This window comes from Ascaphus truei, chromosome 3 (genome assembly GCF_040206685.1).
Source record: "Ascaphus truei isolate aAscTru1 chromosome 3, aAscTru1.hap1, whole genome shotgun sequence".
Taxonomy (NCBI): domain Eukaryota; kingdom Metazoa; phylum Chordata; class Amphibia; order Anura; family Ascaphidae; genus Ascaphus; species Ascaphus truei.
Window position 1 is genome coordinate 58,858,103 of NC_134485.1, and position 16,055 is coordinate 58,874,157.

The 16,055-nt window shown below is 41.7% G+C and overlaps 2 protein-coding genes across 3 annotated transcripts in view; one reads left to right on the top strand and one right to left on the bottom strand.

The window, feature by feature from the left end:
* Positions 1–16,055, bottom strand: part of CMSS1 (cms1 ribosomal small subunit homolog) — a 340,967-nt gene that overhangs the window by 181,661 nt on the left and 143,251 nt on the right.
* Positions 1–16,055, top strand: part of FILIP1L (filamin A interacting protein 1 like) — a 288,762-nt gene that overhangs the window by 139,053 nt on the left and 133,654 nt on the right. For both annotated transcript variants that reach the window (XM_075594076.1, XM_075594074.1), the window contains exons 2-3: positions 14,863–15,155; positions 15,626–15,799. In XM_075594076.1, the coding sequence (XP_075450191.1) occupies positions 14,874–15,155; positions 15,626–15,799 (456 nt within the window). In that variant the 5' untranslated portion in view covers positions 14,863–14,873. The remainder of the gene's footprint in view (positions 1–14,862; positions 15,156–15,625; positions 15,800–16,055) is intronic.

Here is a 16,055-nt window from a genome sequence, read left to right on the forward strand (position 1 = left end):
GGTTCATTGGTGGCAGTGTTTTTCAAGACCGCGTGGTGACGTCAGAAGAGAAGTCAAGCGGACGCTGAATGTGGAAGTGAGTGTGGAGAGCAGGACGGGAGCAGGGTATATATGGATGCCTGTGAGACGGCTTTCAAAAACATATCACGTCAGAAAAATAAAGAAATCAGTTTTAATAAATGTTTTGGGTTTAAATTAATCAAGACTGGTTATCACTTTGTCGAGAGTCCATCCTGTTAGATATTATTTGCTCATTACAAGATGTATATTGAGAGGTAGAGGTTACCGACAAGTTGGAAACAGGACCGGTTTATGGCTCTCATGGTTATTTCCTATATGGAAGCCAGGTGCTTTCTATATCTTTAGGGCATAACAGATGATTGCCTCCTTATTAATCTCAAGATAGGAGACTCTCCCAACTAGGGTGAGGAGAGTATTAATATATCTCATAAATCAGATGGCCACCCTAGAAGAAGTGTAATACATATGGTGCGCATCGCTGTCCAAGTGACGTCAGCTCTGAGTGAGAGAGACTGCAGCTGAACAGACTCAACTTCATTATTCTGTGGGATCACCACCATTGAACTAAGAGGATCTCAGATGATTGTAAAGTCTGGCAACTTTTACCTACATGTGTGTGTGCGTTTGCAATTTTTTTATTTTTGAAAATAATAAAAGTTAAGTCTTAACTATACAATAATTTCAAACGGATTTGAGTGCTTTAATTAAACAGGAGCTCTTCTCTTACTTTTGCAAGTCCTTTCTCCTCATGTCTTCTCTCTACCCCTTTTGTATCTAAAGCCATCTGCTGCCTTAAACCTTTCTCCTCACTGCCCCCACACCACTGGAATGTCCTTCCGCTCAATATCCGACTCGCACCCTCTCTCCACCTTTATAAAAACACACTTCTTCAACGAAGCATATGAGTAGCTCTGTGGCTGATACTATACATCTTGGATACACTGACCTTGACCCATTGCCGACGCACTTACCAGAACACCCGCCTACTGTCTGTGTGAGTTATCCCTAACTACCACGTAGATTGTAAGCTCTTTGGGCAGGGACTCCCTCTCCTATTGTTACTGTCATGTCTGAAGCGCTTATTCCCATTATGTGTTATATTATTATGTCACGTGTATTACTGCGGTGAAGCGCTATGTATCTGGATGGCGCTATATAAATAAAGATATACATACAAAAAAATTAAGAAAAGTACAAATTTGTTAAAACTCTAAATCTGGACGATTATTTTCTGAGGACCTTTCAAAAAAGCAAAAAAAAGAATATGGTTAGCCTATAAACTACTAATTAATGTAATATGCTACCTACGCTGTGATTTATACAAGCAATGAACTGTAGGTGTTTGTGAGAAAAATACTGGTAACTGCGATTATATTTTCAGCAACACGATTATATATAATTGATGGTGTCAGCTCCCCGTGTTAAAAACATTGCAATTCAATGAGCTACAGACCAGGGGCGTCCAACTCCAGTCCTCGATGGCCACCAACAGGTTAGGTTCAGGATATCCCTGCTTCAGCACAGGTGGCTTAATTAGTGGCACGGTTGTTGATTGAGCCACGTGTGCTGAAGCAGGGGTATCCTGAAAACCTGACTTGTTGGTGGCCCTTGAAGACTGGAGTTGGCCACCCCCTGCTTAAAACAATGTTGTGTAAAAGAATAAAACGGCACGAGAGGAGCTGTAGACTTTAAAGACACAGTTTCCCTTGCGTTTGTTTCTTTAATATTATTGTTATTATTTCTTAGAAATACCTTACAATAAGGTCACTGATTTCCCCTCTCTGCTCAATTATTTTTTTAACCTATGCATTTTATCCTTACTTTATAAGCCCACAACCTAAATTAAAAGGACTAATGAACCCATCTCACCTATTGACATTAGTAGGCTTCAAATAACCTTATATGTGAAGGCAAAAGCAGTAATTCCCCTCGTAACTAACCAATGATGTTGAGGCTTACTATTGGCCCGATACTTGTCAGCCATTTTGTTTCCCCTGGAGGGAGATTTAAACCTGGTAACGTCTCAGGCAAGTACCTCGGGAACAGTGAGGTTCAAGGACCTGAAACCACTGCTGTTCAGCTCAGGTGGACCCATCTTCCAGCCTGTAATGGCAGGTATAAAAAAAATATGAGTAAAGGGATTACTGCTTTAAAGTTTCTTTTTTCTAATTTATTTTTTATAAATCAGTTCTGTACTATGAGAAAATACTTGTAGAACTGACAGCCATTTAGTGAACCCCAGAGCCAAATCTTCGCTGATCGATCACAGGACAACGGATCGATCAGCAAATTAGCTAATTACTTATCATTGTGTGGATTGTATTTATGAACATATTAAAGGGGGGAAAAAATGGCAACTTGAACTGCTGCTTTAAAAGGAGGCTACATTATAACACATGAATAGTCTTGCGCATAAAAAAAACCCCAAAAAACTGTGTAACCCTAATGTGCAAACTAAAAATCAAATACCTTCCTTTCCCTGGACTCATTTACTGACTTTTGTTTGATATAATGTGTGGATGAAACCTATCCCAAAGCTCAGTACAACCAACCTCACACTGATGAGACCCAAAAGGTCAAAACAGCCGTCCGTGAGTAGGTTTTACTGGCTATGCATCTTAACCCAGGCTGTGCTAAAAAGCTGCGTAATAGCGCAGGCATACGCTTATAGGGGTCCATGTTAAAATGGACATGAAGCAAAAGATGATAGTGTGTGCTCATTTGCATGTCATTTCCCAGAATTCCTTGCCGCAGTGGAAGCACTGTATGCTAGGTGATAATGGTGAAAGGCAGGGTTGCAGTCCGGTCTAATGCCTGGGACATAGTGAAATCAGCGTCGCTGAGGCGGGCTGTGCCGCGCTGAACAGATGCACAAAGCCCCTGCATCTGTAATCAGCGCGGCTATAGTTTCTCCCTCCGCATGTGTGCTGATGCGTGCGGAGGCTGAGAAAATCAGAAGAGACAGGAGAGTTTGAAATTTTGCCGCTTGGGGGAGCGGAGGAGCGGTCACGTGACCGCTCCCATCCAATGGGGCTGCAGCCTTTTTTTTTCCTTCTGTGTCAGTGTTCTGAGATAGCAGAGCCACCAGACCAGCAAAGCACAGAGCCAGCACAGAGGTGTGTGTGTGTGTGTGTCTGTGTATATATTTATCAAAGTTGCACAATGTTAATAAATAATTTATTCTCACAACATGTCTTTTTTTAAATTTTAAAATATTATATAATATACACACACACACACACAGGTTAGCCAGTGACACACAAACACACAGACCACTTCAAAGTGACACACACACACACACACACACACTGACAGCTACCAAGTGACACACACAGTGATACCCGCCTCGCTTGCTGTCTCCTCTGCCAGGACAGCAAAAAGCTCCTGGTAGAGCGAGCGGCAGCAAGCATCAGCGAGCAGCAGCACAAAAGTGTTTACTATGTCCCAGGCCTAAGACACGTGAATGTGCTCACAAGCGATCTTTTTATTTGATTATATTTGATATTGATTATATTTAATATATATATATCTACATAATAAAAAATGAATAGACTATTCCGTTCTGTGGCTAACAAAATGTTTTAATTTGTGTGAGCTTTCGAGATACACTGATCTCTTCTTCCGGCGATGTTACAATGAATAAAGCAAGCAAAAGGTATACTTAAAAACAGTGCATCTTGGAATCTTATCCAAGACTAAAACCTATCCCCCCTGTGCTTTATGCGATTTATGACTTGAGGTGTTAAATAGTGAATGTTAGTGATGTAACAGTGTGTGTGTGTGTGTGTGTATCTATGCAAATATAAATGAATGAAGAGCCCACAGTGTATAGAGCGCTTTACAAAAGTTGTGTGTGGAGTGGAAGTGCATACCAATGGGGTGAGTAGGTGTGGAAATGTAAGTGGGTGTTTCATTAATAAAAGTGTGTGTAGATACTATGTGGTCCCTATTGGTATATAGGGATGGAATTACATAGAATATTGTATGTGTAAGAGACAGCTGTGTGTGCAATCATATAGCGCAGAATGTATAGACTTGGCCATTATCACTCATGGGAAGAGAGTTTTCATCAGTAGTGACTCATGAAAATGCGGTCTCGGTTTAGTGTCCAGAAAAGTGTCCCGAACAGTTGCATAACTTTGTATTCATGCAACCGTCTCTCTTTCGGTGTTCTAAGATTACCTTTGAGTATGGCCACCTTCAGATCGTTCATCTTACGGCCAGAGTCAGAGAAATGTTCGCCAACAGGACTATCTCTTGTTCCGCGTGTGATGCTGTGACGATGCAGATTAATTCTCTTGTTTAGCCCCTGTCCCGTCTCACCTATGTAGTAGTAGCCCCCTGGGCATTTCATGCACATGATGAGGTATACGACATTGCTGGAGGAACAGGTGAACCTTCCTCTGATTTTGTACTCCAGATTCCTGTGTGGTATTTGTATTGTGCCCGCTGTGTGGAGCATTGCGCAGGTTTTGCATCTTGCGTCCTGGCATGGTCTTGTCCCGCATTCAGTTGTACTGTTGAATACTTTACTCTTCACCATAATTTTCTTGCGATTATGAGGTTGTCTGTATGATAATAAGGGTGTTTCAGGGAAGACCTATTGCAGTCTTGTATCTTCCTGGAGAATTTTTATTTATTTATAAAAATGTTTAACCAGGAAGTAATACATTGAGAGTTACCTCTCGTTTCAAAGTATGTCCTGGGCACAGAGTTATAAAAAATACATGGTTACATTAAAGAACAGGGGTTATACAGTTTAATCACGGACAATGGGTTGTAGTTCCCTGGCAATCTTGTGTAGGGCTTCTAGGTGTGGGTTATATGTGACTACAAAAGGTACTCTGTCGCTTGTCTCTTTCTGCCTGTATTCAAGGAGATCACTTCTTGGTATTCTGGTGGCTTTATGTATTTGCTTGTCTACAATTCTGTGATTATATCCACGGTTTATGAAATCCGATCTCAAGGCTGTAATCCGCTGACCTCTGTCTGCTGAGTCGGAGCATATCCGGTTGTATCGTATGGCTTGACTGTAGATGGTTGCATGCTTAGTGTGTGTCGGGTCGAAGCTGTTGTCCCTCAAATAGCTGGCTCCATCTGTAGGTTTGCGGTATACAGAAGTCTGTAGTTGGATGTTCTTTATAGTAATGGTGGTGTCTAGGAAATATACTTCGTCCGGGGAATGGGTGTTTGAGGTTAATGGTCGGGTGGAACATATTGAAGTTCTCATGGAACCGAAGAGGTCCTGCTCACCACAGGTCCAAATCAGGAGGATGTCATCGATGTACCAAAGGTATGTAAGGGGTTTCAAGTGACAGGTGGAAAGAAAGTCACTTTCCAGTTTTGCGCAGAACAGATTGGCATACTGTGGCGCCATCCGAGTGTCCATAGCGGTTCTAGTTGTCTGGAGGTATGTGTTATTTCCATATGTGAAGAAGTTATAGGTCAGAATAAATTGGATGCATTTAGTCACTGTCTGTGAGTGGCTCCTGTGGTCCCAGAAAGTATCTGCAGGCTGAAATCCCATCTTTGTGGGGGATGTTTGTGTAAAGTGATTCTACATACATGGTTGCTAGTAGTGTTCATTTTGGGAGGGGGACAATTGCATTAAGTTTGTTTAGCAGGTCGGCGGTGTCCTGGATATAGTTGGGTGTGTTCCTGACAAGTGGTTTTAGAATGCCTTCCACCCAGCCAGAAATATTCTCAGAATTTGCCAGATCCAGAGATAATAGGGCGCCCAGGGTTACCCTCTTTGTGAATTTTAGGGAGCATGTAGAATGTGCCAGGTTTTGGGTTAGCTGGTATCAGGTCCAGAATTTGTTCTCTTGTGCGGATCGGGAGTGTTTTAATGATCCTGTTGAGTTGTCTCATTTATTTTTTGGTTGGATCCTCCTGCAGTTTGGTGTAATACTTTGCATCAGAGAGTTGTGCGCATCCTGCAGATAGTCTGTGGTGTTCATTATGACCACTGCTCCTCCCTTGTCCGCAGGTTTGATTGTTATGTTGTGGTTAGCCTTCAGCGATTCTAAGGTGTGTGTATATATATATATATCTATAAATAATGGGTGACCAACTCCAGATAAATCTGACCAAACGTTGTGTGTGAAAATATATATATATATATATATATATATATATATATATATATATATATATATATATATATATATATTGTGACAAACGCCCCTCTTTTGTAGTGCTGACGTCTGCCTGGGTTCTTCCCGACACAGTCTTCTAGGGTTAATTATACAACAAACAGGATCATGCAAAGTATTATGCTGCTTAACTCAGGCTTCTGCCTGCTTTATTTTCATCCAAGTAAGGTACTGCAGCTTTAACATGTGTAGGTTAGAGGTACTCAGATACTTTCATTCAGCAGTTCACTCATTTCATTGTTACAGTATTTCCCCCACTGTTATTTCAAGTAAAAAGAAACCAAATTATATAAACAAAATCCTATCCCTTTCAGGGATCTAACTACACATCAAAATCAGTCTCTCTAACAGCTGCTGGCCAACTAAACTGGTTCCCCAGCTTAAAACAATGCTCTCTCATTTAGGGTCACTTAGATACAGCACAGTCTTTTAGCAACAGCAGTAAACATTTGTTTTTGTCTTATCTGTTCGTGGTGGGAACTCGGTCCCGTGTCCAGGCAAATCCTCTGGTACTGTAATACTTGGAGGGGCCGTCAACCCCGATACTGGATGCAGGGGAGCAGCGATACCCCCAGCCTCCAGGCTCCAAGGAGAGAGAGTGAAATGCAAAACCTCTCTGCTCTAAATACCTGTGCATGTGATTAGAAGAGCAGGTGAGGGAGAACTAGAGCCATTGTAATCTGTGGTCTGGATTTTCCATCCAGCTGCCTGAGGTAATGGGAAGCTGTGGAACGGATCATTTGTAACTATTCCTGCACTTTCTGCTCTAAAATGGGGCAGAAAGCTGCCTAACATCTTTGGACTATGTCACATATCCCCCTCCCCAGCTCACACCTACTGGGGTGAGCGGCCATGGACCTCACTGGGGTGAGCGTCCTACCTGAAATACTTGAGCTAACTCCTCAGTACAACATTAAGTATTCACATGACACGAATATGAACTTTTTCCACGGCAATTATGGACAATAGGTTTCGTCATAAGAGACTATACTTGGCAAACATATTTTTTTGTTGCTCTCTATTAGGGAACTATTTTGAAAAATAAATGTCTAGCACACATTCTTGCAACCCAGGATCTGCTAAATATATTCACAAAACCAGACAATTTCTATTACCTCCCTGGGTTTTTCTACTCTAGAATATGAACCTCATAAATTTACCAACCGAAAAGGGCATTTTTTTTTTTTTTTTTTTTTTTTTCCATATTGTAAGCAACCAATATTTATTTATTTTTTCCTTATACTACAGCCTTGTAATCTTAAGGGCCATCAACCCTGTATATTAATTTGTAGTTTAGCTACATTTTCAACACAGAGAACCAATATAACATTGTAATATTGACAAAATGCTTATTTGCAAAGTTAAGTGTCCGTGACATAGTCCACACGTGTAATAAAAAAAATAAATCGGTCAGTTCCCCCCAAACATTTTTTTTTTTTGACTTCCAGTCCATTGCATCCTTTGACTTTATTTCATAGCCCGCTGCAACCTGCAAATGACTGGACTGTTTCTTTAGCTTCTGATGAGACCCTTGGACCGGATTCTCCTTGGCTCCACAGTGTGGTCCAGATTGGTGAGATATGGAACTATTCAGGCGCCGTGTTAACCTTCGTTGTTTTTTCTTTTCAATCTTTGATTTCCCTTTTGTGGCCATTACCAGGCCTTTGGGTTTTGGAGACCTAGTTGCCTCTGTACAAACGTAGTCCATATTAACCACGTCATCAGGATCTGTCAACAAGTTTGTGTTTTCAGGAACTGCCACCCACTTGGCTAAAACATCTTCTGTGGTGTCCTGGGTGTGTCCACTGGTTTGATAATCTTCTGGACAACGTAAATGAAATGGAGGATCTGGATTTTTGAATCCCAGATCAGGGAGAATATTCTCAGGAGGGTGCCTATCTGTTTCTGGAATAACAGCAGCACAATCAAAGTCAATTCTTTCTCCTTCCTCTTTGTCATCAGTGAGGGCATTGAGTTTACGTTCCCTGGTCTCCTTTTGTGACCGTGTCTCTTTTAGCCTTGGAATCTCTTTCTCCAACTTCATCTTTATAGCAAATCGTAATATTGCAACAGCATTGAAGATACACGTATAGGAACGTACAGCTTGCTTGGTTAGGAGGTAGGATTGATAGCCCGACTGAACCACTTTAGCCGCTTCTCCCATGTCCGTCATCTGTTTCAGAGCGAGGTTTAACTCTGTTTCATTTTCTCTATTCTTGACCTGCAGCTGCAGGTGCTCCTTCTGGGTCTTGTCCAGCTCCAGCTGCAGCCGGGCCCCCTCATTTGCCGTGTGGTCCAGCTGCTTGTAGATATCGGCCATCTCGCTTTCATAGCGCAATGTCAGGCAGACCACCTGACGGACGGAGATCTCCTCTCTCTTAGCGCACTGTATCTCGCGCTCAGCCATCTGCTTCTGCAGCTCTTCAACCTGATCGTGCCAGACCTCCCTCAGGGTCTTCACCTCTATCTGGTGCTTGCTCTGGGTTTGCATCAGCGCCTCCATTTTTTGGAGCTCTGCAGTTTGTGTCGCCTGGATCGCCGCTGATTCTGTATTCTGTAGTGCTTCCTGCATTTCTAACTTTTCCTGGATCAATTGCTTCTCCACTTTTTCTGCTTGGTGAAGCTTCTCATCACCTTCACTGATCTGGTCAGTCAAGTCTGAATTTTTCTGTGTCAGACTTACATTCTCTCTTTTTACAGTCTCTAAATTACTCAGGGCATTCTCATAGGTTTCTTTCAATATTCCCAGCTCTGTGTTCAGACCGTGGCCCTCCAGGAGTGAGTTTTGCACCTCTGTGCTGAGCGTGTGAACCTCTTGTAGAGCCTTCCCGTATTTCTGTTTTAGGATAGCAATCAATTTGTCAGACTTCATCTGTTTTCCATCCATGGTGACAATTACGGTGTTGGCCTTTTCCAGACTGGTCGTCACCTCTTCCAGCTCACTCCGTAAGAGAGACTCTGTTTTCTTCAAAGCCTCGTGCTCTTGTAAAGCTGGAAGTATACACCTCTGTAACTCGGCGTTCGCTTCTCGCACCTTATTGTTAGATTCTTGCTCCTTCTTCCAACATTCTCGCTCCTTCACCAAATCCTGCCACAGGACTTCATAATTATGGCGGGCAGCTTGGAGTGCAGAAACCAAAGCCTCTTTATCCTGGTTCAAGGATTCAGCTTCCCTTTGCTCCTCTTTTTCCTTTGCCACTGTTCCCGTGACAATTCTGCCGGTCACTCCGGTCTGCAGCACATCTCGGCGCCTTTCTGACGCATGTCCTGACAGCGCAGGTTCAAGTGGCTCGGTCACTTCCCCTGTGACTTGAGGGACAGTTTTCTTTTTCTTCTTCTTTCTTTTTGCTTTATTAGCTCCAGAGATATCAGTGGTACTGGGCACACGCTCACTGGTATCAGCTTCCACATCTTGCTTGCACACATAGGGCGTTGCTTGCTTTTGCAGCTGTTTGTCTTTGAAAATTTTGGGGCACACATCTTCCATGTGACCTACTTTATGACAGGCCCAGCATACTAAATTCATCTGTGGGTACGGCTCTCCTCCAGGGGCCACATACGAGTCGTCATCATCATCATCATCATCATCGTATGGCCTGAAGGGACACTGTTTTTCATGATTATGTACATTACAAAACAAACATTTCACGTCGGCCATTTTAGAAACCCGGCAGGAACAATTTTCTAGCTGCAATTTCACTCACTTCAGCAACTTGCATACAGCACTTGCTAGCTGCAAATTCACTCACTTCAGCAAAATGCATTAGCTTTACAAACAGCACTTGCTAGATGCAATTTTTTTTTTTTTTTTTTTTTTTTTCTTCAGCAAAACATTTTGGTTTTTTGTTTGGGTTCAGGGTGCTATTGCATCCACACTTCGCACATTCTCTGTGTATGCTAGAAGCACAACTGATATACACAGTGGGACAGACTTCACTCATAGCATCTGTACTTTAGTTCAGCTCGGCGGCCATTTTAAACCCCCGCATTTATTTGCAAACCCACAGACTTTTTAGTGTCGACCCGCATTCTCCACCATATGTGACAAACGTCCCTCTTTTGTAGTGCTGACGTCTGCCTGGGTTCTTCCCGACACAGTCTTCTAGGGTTAATTATACAACAAACAGGATCATGCAAAGTATTATGCTGCTTAACTCAGGCTTCTGCCTGCTTTATTTTCATCCAAGTAAGGTACTGCAGCTTTAACATGTGTAGGTTAGAGGTACTCAGATACTTTCATTCAGCAGTTCACTCATTTCATTGTTACAGTATTTCCCCCACTGTTATTTCAAGTAAAAAGAAACCAAATTATATAAACAAAATCCTATCCCTTTCAGGGATCTAACTACACATCAAAATCAGTCTCTCTAACAGCTGCTGGCCAACTAAACTGGTTCCCCAGCTTAAAACAATGCTCTCTCATTTAGGGTCACTTAGATACAGCACAGTCTTTTAGCAACAGCAGTAAACATTTGTTTTTGTCTTATCTGTTCGTGGTGGGAACTCGGTCCCGTGTCCAGGCAAATCCTCTGGTACTGTAATACTTGGAGGGGCCGTCAACCCCGATACTGGATGCAGGGGAGCAGCGATACCCCCAGCCTCCAGGCTCCAAGGAGAGAGAGTGAAATGCAAAACCTCTCTGCTCTAAATACCTGTGCATGTGATTAGAAGAGCAGGTGAGGGAGAACTAGAGCCATTGTAATCTGTGGTCTGGATTTTCCATCCAGCTGCCTGAGGTAATGGGAAGCTGTGGAACGGATCATTTGTAACTATTCCTGCACTTTCTGCTCTAAAATGGGGCAGAAAGCTGCCTAACATCTTTGGACTATGTCACAATATATATATAAAAAAACAAAGATTGTGGCGCCAAAATGATATTCTATTGCTATGTGTTATAAACTGTAGTGCTAGTATCTTGTAAACAAAAAGTGTGTAAAATTCCTAAATGTGTTTAAAGATCAAGATGTATATGTGTGATACAACTGTTGAATACTAAGCTAAATAAACAAATATGCTTAATACAACACTATGGAATAATACATCAATGTGGGTGAAAAATAAAAAATAAAAAGTGTGCAAAAAGTGCTAAAAAAGTGAAAAAATTAAAAAATGTGATGAAAAATAAGTGTAAAGTTATAATATAAAATCCAACCAGTCCTTCAATAATCAGTCCATAATGGGAGGTATAGGATATGTGCACAGGATCTTCTGCTGCTCTCACAAGGGATAAACCACCTCCACGGATATCTACAAACAGAAAAAGAGAGAGAGCGCACGCCCCATAGCATAATACTGCGTAATTTATTATAAAATTAGGGAAGGGATGGAAGGGGGGGGGGGGGAATCGCACTCACAGGATAAAAAGTTTTAAAATGCAGTTTGTGAATAAATTCACCACCATCCGGTACTGCTGGGCACGGTCACTTCGCGATAGCTGGTCCAAATCACCGCCAACCGGATAAGGACGCCGTTGTACCGTCTGTATGCTGTTCCAATTCAGCTCTCCACTCCGAATGGCCGCTGTAATCTTCCCGCGCTTGGTATGGCCTCATGCGCGTGCGCAGCGTCTTCGTGACGTAATCGCGCTTCTCAGTGTCCCTGACGCGTTTCGTCACCAATCGGCGACTTTCTCAAAGTCGCCGATTGGTGACGAAACGCGTCAGGGACACTGAGAAGCGCGATTATGTCACGAAGACGCTGCGCACGCGCATGAGGCCATACCAAGCGCGGGAAGATTACAGCGGCCATTCGGAGTGGAGAGCTGAATTGGAACAGCATACAGACGGTACAACGGCGTCCTTATCCGGTTGGCGGTGATTTGGACCAGCTATCGGGAAGTGACCGTGCCCAGCAGTACCGGATGGTGGTGAATTTATTCACAAACTGCATTTTAAAACTTTTTATCCTGTGAGTGCGATTTCCCCCCCCCCCCCCTTCCATCCCTTCCCCATTTTTACAATAAATTACGCAGTATTATGCTATGGGGCGTGCGCTCTCTCTCTTTTTCTGTTTTTATATATATATATATATATATAAAGATATATAGATATATAGATATATATTTATTTCTTTATTTTCACACACACACAACGTTTGGTCAGATTTAAGGTTTCAAGTTTTGGGAATGTGCTGTAAAAACACATTTGCTCCCCGATGCCTACCAATATGAGGCTTTAATAATATTAACTTCTATTTGCAACTGGACCAATATGACCATCACATATGCCCGTCCCAGATACCTTACAAATCTGGGAGTTTTACAAATACACACACCTTCTCAAGGCTAGGGCTCACCCTACATAAAGAATGCTTCTCCCTGCAGCACTTTATCAGCAGAAATACATGCCCGCACATGGCCATGGAATACTTATGACATTGCTAATATTCTGTATGCATGACCCCCTGCATTGGAAAGATTTGCTGGTAGGAAGTAATTGGACCAATGATTAACTAAAGCTATTTCATGGATTTGTCCATGTTGATAATACTTTAACTTCTTCACTGCATTGCAGGTGGGGTAATTGGTGGAAAATCCCAAATTACAACAAATTTATTAAGACAAAAATTAGTGCGATTTGGACCAGATATATTGCATTTTAATGTAAAAGAGACATTTTTTGTTTTTAACAGACTCCATTGAAGTGCATTAGACCCCTGATGCTAAAAGTCAGTAATACTGGCTTCAAAACATTGAGATTTACAGAAAACTCATGAGCTGACAAGTCTGTACAAAGCTGCGGTTTAAGTAGGACTAGCATATCTATAGTTAGACCTTCTTGGGCCTGTGATTGATTGAATAGTACATGGGGTCTATTTAGGAAGATTCGAGGATACATTAGGATCTGCACGTGTCGCTTTCGAAACATACATTTCGTGTCGCTTCTTGTGAGCACGTGACCTGCATACGGGACAAGGGTTAATATACAGCTCCAGCTGGCTCATTTTTCATCTTCCACAAAGGTCCCTCAAATGAACAATATCTGCCCTCAATCCGTCCCAATTTACCATCGGTTAGACAGCACGCGACTTAGATATGCATGCACATGGCTACTCTAGCGAACTCACCTTTCTTCTGTGCAACGTACTTTCAATTAGATAATATTTACCCCGTACTCGATTGCAATAATATCTATCCGCTGCCACCACAGAAGAAATATGCTAATAAAATATGTAATATATATCTGCCAGGGTCTAAGGTCCCTGTTTATTAAAGAAAACTATGCACTTAACACACAAAAATCTGTTGTCACAAAATGTATTCGAAAATGTAAATAAGTTCTACAAAGCATGAAACCAGTTCAATCAGAGCCCAAAGCACCACTTATTAAAGTTTAGCTTTAATATACAAAAATACAGTGCTTAGATTACATAAAGCGATTATTACAAGAACATACAGCTACAGCTATAATAAATGCAAAACAGTTTCTAAAACTAAAAGGATAAAACAAACAGGAATCCCTATATAGTACGTTACCATATTTTGGGTCCTTGCCCCAAAGAGGTCACAGGAATAGAAGAGAATTTACGTGTTCCGGTCCCAGACATGCCTCTTGTTGAATTCTCATTTTGTACTAAAAAATGCCAACATTTATGCCCAAACCTTCTTACATTGAAAGACAGAAGACCCACCCCTGTCGTAAATCAGCTAGGCCTACTTGGCTAACAGTTTTATGACTTAGAAAAAAACTTCTTATGACCTTTCAAGTCTGACTGAATACTGTATATAAAAAGCCTCATAACTGTATTTCTATAATACTTCACTGTTATGTCTGTGTACCTGCATATAATATTTGACAGCCCAATGTCTATTTTTGCAGGAGAAACAGTTATCTATCTTTGGCACCTCTTACCCATGCAGTATGTGGTATGATTTGATTTGTCTAATGGCAACGGTGACAAAATTCCATTTGTTACTCTTTTGAATTGCGGTCAGGCCCATCATTTCTTATATCTTTTGAACAATAGGGTTAGTCACACCCTTTGGCACTCTGTAGAACACTTCCAGGAATGTGCTGTAAGTACCTTTACACGTGTCATGTTTACTGGAGTGTCAAAGGGGCCATACTTTAATCCCATCTCTGGCAAAACAGATGTTCTTATCTCTAGATTCTATCTGTCCCATACAACACATTTCACGTTTAGTGGGCCATCATTGATACCCCTTAATTAAGCCCTCTTTGTAGATCAGCACAGACACAGAAAGGGTCTTGACCTGTCAGAAACCCAATTTCTTGTATTTGTAACATCATTTCTAACCAATGTTCACCCCTGAAGTACCAGATTGATTAAAATACTTCATACCCCCGCCATTATTATTACAAGGTCATTTAGTGTACATTAGCCAAGGGACATATAATTCCCCTCGACCAGATGTAGACTTACAGATGAGGTTTCACACCACCCTGAAATTAATCCTCTTGGCATCTTTGTCCGTGAAAAATGTAAAAGGTTAATAAAAGAAACCTCGTCGTTTCCGTACTTACCAAAGCCCAAAGATATATTGTACAGCATGAAGAAATTGTGAATGCTGCAGGTTGCATTTAGGCTCATAAGGTTTAATTTAGTGAAATGTGGTAATCATCATTGTAAAGGAAGTCATCGATTTATGCAGGAGATTTCTGTTAGTAATGGCTGTCGTTTTACATTTGGAGGCGGTAAATTACCTCGTTTTTTTATCTTTTGACAGCATTCCAAAAAATGCGTTCCAGAAGTAACAGCCTGGAGTGTCCAGCCAAGCCAATGACCTGCAAACAAATGAATGGCTGCCAGTGCATCAATTCAGGAACCGAAGACACATCTCCGTCTGACGTAGACGGAATGAAAAAGGGAAAGAAGCAGAGAGACTATGTCGCCGAGACCAGCACTATCCTAAGATGTCACACATCGGAGGCAAAACAAAAGGCCTCTTCCAAAAAGGGAGATGACCTCTCTCGAGATGACCTGTTATTCCTTCTGAGCGTGCTGGAGGGAGAATTGCAAGTCAGTTCTTATTTCAGGTTGCACGCAATAAACATGGAATATGCACACGGTTGGTCCTGCCAGCATTGGCTGACCGTATATATCATGTTTAAGTGCTGACATCATTACATGCTAATGGTATGCATGTTGTAAGAGGTCGTATCCTCTCTATATCACAGTAGACAAGCGTATATAGATCAATAACAAACTTTTTCTGCCCCATGGAAAATGATGTTCACTTTACATTCCCTAATGTGACACTAATTCCATACTGTGTGCACAGGGATTTAACATTTTATTTATTTATTTTTTTAAATGTCCATGTTTAAAATTGAGCCCTTAAAGCCCTATGAGCCTTTAAAGTATGTTTAACTATTTTAAGTAAACCAGAACTGAAAGTGGGGGTAGAGGGGGGAGGACTTAACCCATATTTAATTTCAGAGTGAAAGCATTTTTGTAACTTGCTCCTGCATTATATTGGTTTTCTGCAGGCTCGAGATGAAGTCATATCTGTGCTAAAGGCTGAAAAAATTGACTTGGCCTTGCTCGAGGCGCAATATGGTTTTGTGACTCCAAAAAGAGTATTAGAAGCCCTTCAGAGAGATGGTATTCAAGCCAACGCTCCACAGTGGCAGGAAGATATCTATGAAAAGCCAATGTGTGAGGTATGTTTGGCATAAAACGCTGGTGTGTACATTCATTTGTGCCTGTATTTTGTAAATCTTAAGTGATAGGTATTGAACAGATGTCAGTGGAGAGTATTCTACAAAAGACTTGAGGCGAGTGTGTAGGACGTCATAAGTAATGTCTACTTTGCATACGGGATTATACTAGACCAGAAGTGGCCAAATCCAGACCTCAAGGGCCAAGGTCAGGTTTTAAGGATTTCCCTGCTTCAGCACAGGTGGCTTAAGTCAATGA